This window comes from Solea senegalensis, linkage group LG5 (assembly GCF_019176455.1).
Source record: "Solea senegalensis isolate Sse05_10M linkage group LG5, IFAPA_SoseM_1, whole genome shotgun sequence".
Taxonomy (NCBI): Eukaryota; Metazoa; Chordata; class Actinopteri; order Pleuronectiformes; family Soleidae; genus Solea; species Solea senegalensis.
Genome location: NC_058025.1, coordinates 791,533 through 798,194, shown reverse-complemented (window position 1 = coordinate 798,194; position 6,662 = coordinate 791,533). Strand labels below are relative to the sequence as shown.

Here is a 6,662-nt window from a genome sequence, read left to right as displayed (position 1 = left end):
CAAACCAGACCGAACCAGACCAAACCAAACCAGACCAAACCAGACCAAACCAGACCAAACCAAACCAAACCAAACCAAACCAAACCAAACCAAACCAACCAAACCCAGACCAGACTAAACCAAACCAAACCAGACCAAACTAGACCGACCCAGACCAAACCAAGCCAAACCAGACCGAACCGGACCAGACCAGATCAGACCATGATGGAGACACAGCATAGTTCACCTGGACTGAAAATATCTGCCTGCATCAAACCACCCTCATAAGTCAAGCTTCTTCTTCTACTATTTCCAGGTCAAAGGTCAGGGGTGGGAACAGTGAACATCACATGTACATGACATGAGTTCATGAGTGATGCTGACATGAAGGAGGAGTGGAAACGAGAGAACAGCGAGTGTGTGAGCGACAGTGAGACGCCGGGTTTGTGGTTTTTACTTGAGCAGCACGAGTCGCCTCTTCATGCGCCACGGTTTGTTCCTCAGCGTCGCGATCAGTTTCTTCTTCTCCTCCACCTCGTCCTTCAGCGCCGCGAGCTCTCCCTCTGACAGCGAGTCTTCATCGGAGCCAGAGGAAGAGGAGGAGCTGCTGGAGGAAGAGAGTGTGTCACAGATCACAGCAGCATCTGTATGTGAGGAAGAAATTCTTCAATATTCTCATGTTTGTGTGTGTCTTTTGTTTACCTGACCATGTTGTGTTTCTTCCTAATTATCATTTTTCTTTTTGAAATGATCCGACTCTGATGAACTATCTTCTGATACTGTATCAATCATTGAGGGTGTACCACAGGGCTCGAGACCAGGCCCACTTTTATTTACTATTTACATCAATACTCTGTGTCACAATCTGTCTAATGCTAATATTTATATTGTTTGCTGATGACACTGTTTTGTGTGTGTATGTGTGTGTGTGTATATATACACATATATATGTGTGTATATATATCATAAATATGTATATATGTGTATATACATAAATATATATATATATATATATCACTGCTGTGAGAGAACTCAAACTACAGATGGATTTGAATGTTTTAATGAGAAAACAACTTCTGAATGTTGAATGTTGTTCAGCGAGGTGAAATAAAAGTGCTACATTTGTATTTGGTGAAAATAAAAACTGAGTCTACGACTGGGTTTTTGTTTCATTTGTTTTTAATTTTTCTTTATCTTCTTTATCTTAATCTTTCTGGTGATATGGAGATGTACATGCAGAGCGCAACATAACTCCTCTGTAAACTTGACACATTTGATGTATTGTATCACAGATGATTGTAAATCTGTGACTCATCACAGGGTAAAGTGACAGTTTATGGTGATGATTGATCTGTTTTCACAGAACTGTAAACTGCTAAACTATCTTTTTGCAGCATAATTGTTCCTAACGGTGAGAATTTACTGTTATCTTACCCTGAAACATTTAACTCACTCCATTCATTTTGACTTCAACATGATGAAAGTGTCGTCATAATGAAGTTGAAGATATGTAGGTCGGTTGTTATTTAACATATTATCACAACAACATGCCTTAAAAACATCACAACATGCACTGCAACGTTTTTGAAAAAGCTGCAGCAAAAATCACAAAAAGTGTCCACGCAACCCTCAAAGAACTGTATTTATAAATGTATTCATACATGTACTAATAAATACATTTATTAATGTATTTGTGAATATATTAATAAATGTATTTGTAAATTTATTAATGAATGTATTTGTAAATGTAGTTATAAATGTATTTATAAATGTATTTAAAAATTTATTTGTAAATGTATTTATCAATGTATTAATGAATACATTGATAAATACATGTATTTATCAATGTATTTATCAATGTATTCATGAATACATTTATGTATACATGTACTAATAAATGTATTTATCAATGTATACATAAATGTATTAATAAATACATTTATGTATACATGTACTGTATTTCCATTGGTAACGCCACTTCATTCAAGAACATTGTCTTTTAATAACTTACAATATTTAGTTTGAATGTCAAGTTTACTGTTGTTTCTCATCAGCTTTCTTTCTTTTTTCTATCTCTCATAAATATGTATTGTATATAAATGTGACATGAGGTAGAACGTGTGTAAACATGAGTGTTATATGAGAATCATGTATGTTGTAAACATTCATGTTATAAAACATTAAAGCTGAATAATAAGAATAATAATCATGTGGCTGATCATGTTCATGTCCAGTATTTCATGGCGAATATGACATCATGAATCCATGATCATGATCATGTCCAGTATTTCATGGCGAATATGACATCATGAATCCATGATCATGATCATGTCCAGTATTTCATGGCGAATATGACATCATGAATCCATGATCATGATCATGTCCAGTATTTCATGACGAATATGACATCATGAATCCATGATCATGTTCATGTCCAGTATTTCATGGCGAATATGACATCATGAATCCATGATGCTGGAGAATGTCACAGAATACTGCACCTGTTCATCTTCCCATTCTTCTTCTTCTTGTCCTTCTCACTGTCCTTCCCGTCTTTCTTTTTACCGTTTCCCTTTTTCTCCTTATTCTGCTCCTCCTTTTCCTTTTTGGACACAGGCTTCCCTCCTCTTTTCTTTTTCTTCCCTCGCTCCTCCTCCTCACTCTCCTCGTCGCTCTCTTCCTTCTTCGCAGCTCTCCTCCTGGACGCTTTTGATCCTTTGCTTTTCACGCTGCGTCTGTCGTCCTCGTCCTCGTCGTCCTCGTCGTCTCTGGGCTTGGTCTTCTTCTTTCGTCCTTTCCTCCGTGGCGCCTCGTCCTCGTCCTCGTCCTCGTCACTGACCTGTTTGGTCCTTCGTTGCTGCTTCATTCTTCTGTTTTTACTTCTTTTTCTGGCCTCGTCTGAGAAAACACGTGTATATTCATTTATTAGTGGAAACTTTCATCATATTCACTGTAATCAGATGGGAAGTTTAAGATCTGGAAAGTTATAATGTTCATGTTTATGACTGACACATAAAACGGAGTGTCGTCTGCATAAGTATCGCCAAATGTTTTTGGAAGATTGAGTCAAGGAGAAGCAAATCTAAAAGTTTGGAAATGTGTTACATATATATATGTACACTGTATATATATATACTGTATATATCATGGTGTCATCAGCATAACAGTTGACCAGACCAGTTGTTGGTAGATCTTTTACATGGACTGAGAAGAGAAGTGGTCTTGATATAGAGCCCTGTGGAACTTTTTGTTTTGTTTTTTTTGTTTTTTACCATTTTATCATTATGACACATTGTTTTCTGAGACGATGATGAAGGAATTTTATAGTGTTGTCTGTGTAAGTGTTGAGAGATGTTTTGGAAGATTGAGTCGAGGGGAGGCAAATATGAAAGTTCTACTTCTGACACTATATATACACCATACCAAATATTGTTGGTAGATCTTTTCCATGGACTGAGAAGAGAAGCGGTCCTGATGTAGAGCCCTGCGGGACTCCTTTTTGTCGAATCATACAGATGACTATCATTTCAGTTGAACATACTTGTTGAAGCACATGATAAAGGCAGATGGAATTTGTTATTTAATTCATTCAACGCCCACTTTGTCTCTTTTCAGGTGCACAAAGTTGTTGTCAGCATTAAACAGTAACTGCACAGCAACATGACTGGTAGTGGAGTTAGTGTTGAAATTTTCCAAGTTTAACAATTGTTTGTAAGAATGTATCTGTATCTGTCTCACGATACAAATCTAATAATTGATCATCTTCTTTGTTCCATAAACCCCACCCCCAAATTTAACCAAAAACTGTCCTTTACTTTTTGAATTCTGATGCTCACATGCAGACAAATAAGACTGAAGAAGTACAAAATAAAGAGTTTGGTTATTACTTTCAAAGAGCAAAGCTGAATTGTTTTAAATTTATATTAAAGATCGAGAAGATTGGAAATCAAGCTGAAATTTAAATTCTTGCTCATTTTCACGAAATAGCAAAAGAAAAACTCACCTTCACTTCCAGCAGACGACTGAGCGTCGACCTCCATCCCAACTGTAACACCAAAACAAAACAGTTTTCATTAACACTATAAAGATTATGCAAATGTCTAAAGATTGAAATAAATGAAAAATAATAAACTCACCATCTTCAACATCAAGCGCAGCCTTGTTTTTCCTTTTCGGAGGCATTTTAGTGACTTTGTACCTTCTCTAATGTTTGTTCTCCTCTGTTCACTTCATCACTGACACACACACACACACACACACTGGTCAAAGCCCAGCCTCCTTGACAACAGTCAAAGACAAACCTGACGGGAGTCACATAATAGACCTGTCAATCAAACTGGTAATGGACATTTGACACGTGTTTTAATTAAACTCAGTTTGTCATTTCTGTTAAAACTAGCTTACAATTTTACAACAAAACAATTTTGATAAAACAGAAAAGTGACGTTTGGACATTTTTACTCGTTTGTTCACTTGTGAGCCAGAAAGATGACACCAGAGCAAACGTAGACATAAAAGGTCAGGAGTCATTAAAGTTGGATGGAAACTTAAGTAACAAGTGGAAGGAGCGACTGTAGTTACTGTAACACTGACAAACTCCAGCCTTTTATTTAAATGACTCTGTTTTAGAGTTGATCAAACGACACTTTTAAAACAAGAGTTCAGTCAACGAGGAGAAACAAGCACAAATTAAAGCTGCAAGCAGCAGGTGGCGCTATATGAAGACTCTGATCTCAAATATGACATTTTGTGCAGTTTAACACCAGAACACAAGTAACAACTGCAGATTAACATCAGAACACAAGTAACAACTGCAGATTAACATCAGAACACAAGGAACAACTGCAGATTAACATCAGAACACAAGGAAGAACTGCAGATTAACATCAGAACACAAGGAACAACTATAGATTAAAATCAGAACACAAGGAAAAACTACAGATTAACATCAGAGCACAAGTAACAACTATAGATTAAAATCAGAACAAGGAACAACAGCAGATTAACATCAGAGCACAAGTAACAACTATAGATTAAAATCAGAACACAAGGAACAACAGCAGATTAACATCAGAGCACAAGGAACAACTATAGATTAAAATCAGAACACAAGGAACAACAGCAGATTAACATCAGAACACAAGGAACAACTCCACTCAAGGAGTTGCAATAATCTAGAGATATAGATATAAATGTCTTTGTAAAAACTGTAATTTGTCTATTGATAAACTGATGGTGATTGATGGTTTGATGTTTGCTTATAAACAAAAATAAATTAGATAAACTACATGAAACAATAGCAGACAAATGACAGATTATGCAGTATTTTGTGATAAAAGTTTTTATGTGGATGTTTTTTAAGATGTTTTAAAGTGTTTTTTACGATGTTTTTAAGTGTTTTTTTACGAAGTTTTTAAGTGTTTTTTACGAAGTTTTTAAGTGTTTTTTTTATGAAGTTTTTAAGTGTTTCTCTAAATGAGTTAAACGATATAATGAAGTTAAAGTTGCTCAGAAATGAACTCACTTTAGTTTTGTAGAACGTTTGTGTTTAAAAGACTTGAACTCTAAGTGTTTTGACTTGTGCGTAAACCAGAGTGTCGTCTGCGTCAGCGTTGACTCAAAAATCTCGTTGTCACAGACAGACTTTAACGCTGTCTCTCTGTTTATGGTCAAACGTCAGATGTGAAGCTTGTGAATAATGGAGCAGGAAACACGAGACGCTGCTGATGTAGCGACACATGTTCCAGGGTTACATGATTACTGTCTCATACCTGTCTCCCTCTCTTCATTTAGCTCCTCCCCCTTCACGTCCTGCACACAGTCACGTTACATTATATAAAAAAATATAATTATTATTTAAACTATTAGAATTTCACCAAAAAGTTACACACTGGACCTTTAAGGACAAAACTGTCTCAATGAAGAGGAATGTGTGAATTTGTCTTTTGTTGATTTAAAGTTGCAGATTTGGTTTTTTTAACACAGTTAAACACACAGTGACAGTGTGTGACGCCCCCCTAGAGGGGGAAATGCAAATTTCTATTAGTTTATTATTTGTGTTTCTTAATTTTGTTCGTCTGATTTTATACTTTACATTAGTTTTTGTTCCATTTCTGTTCAGTTGTTCACCTGCTGCGACAGGTGAAGTCTAATCTAATCTAATCTAATGCTGACGTCGTCTCCAGTGTTCACAAAGAAGAAGGATGAGGATGAATGGTCTGCTGGTGAAAGGATGAAGTGAAGCTGAAGCTCAAATAACTACAGCATTAAATGTTAATGTTGTGTCACTCGTGAATGGATGATGAGAAGCACACTGTGATTTAATGAAAGGAGCAGGAGTGGGATTACAGGATATAAGATTAAGATTAAATCACAATGTTTATGATCATTAACGTGAGATCAAAGTAAAGTTTTGAGTCTTGTGAGGTGAGAATTACAGGAAATCTCACAATACCACACATGGTCCTCAGTGTCTCCTCCTCCTTGTCCTCAGTGTCTCGTCCTCAGTGTCTCCTACTCCTCGTCCTTAGTGTCTCCTCCTCCTCGTCCTCAGTGTCTCGTCCTCAGTGTCTCCTCCTCCTCGTGTCCTCAGTGTCCTCAGTGTCTCCTCCTCGTCCTCAGTGTCTCTACCTCCCTCAGTCCTCCTCTCTCGTCCTCAGTGTCTCCTACTCCTCGTCCTCAGT

The 6,662-nt window shown here is 36.9% G+C and overlaps 1 protein-coding gene across 1 annotated transcript in view; it reads right to left on the bottom strand.

Annotated features, from left to right (window-relative positions):
• Positions 1 to 4,207, bottom strand: part of tmc2b (transmembrane channel-like 2b) — a 15,122-nt gene extending 10,915 nt beyond the window's left edge. Inside the window, exons 1-4 of the mRNA XM_044027037.1 lie at positions 4,116 to 4,207; positions 3,983 to 4,024; positions 2,481 to 2,877; positions 437 to 586 (exon numbers count right to left, since the gene is read on the bottom strand). Of these exons, the coding sequence (XP_043882972.1) occupies positions 437 to 586; positions 2,481 to 2,877; positions 3,983 to 4,024; positions 4,116 to 4,161 (635 nt within the window). The 5' untranslated portion in view covers positions 4,162 to 4,207. The remainder of the gene's footprint in view (positions 1 to 436; positions 587 to 2,480; positions 2,878 to 3,982; positions 4,025 to 4,115) is intronic.
• Between the last annotated feature and the right edge of the window lie 2,455 nt (positions 4,208 to 6,662).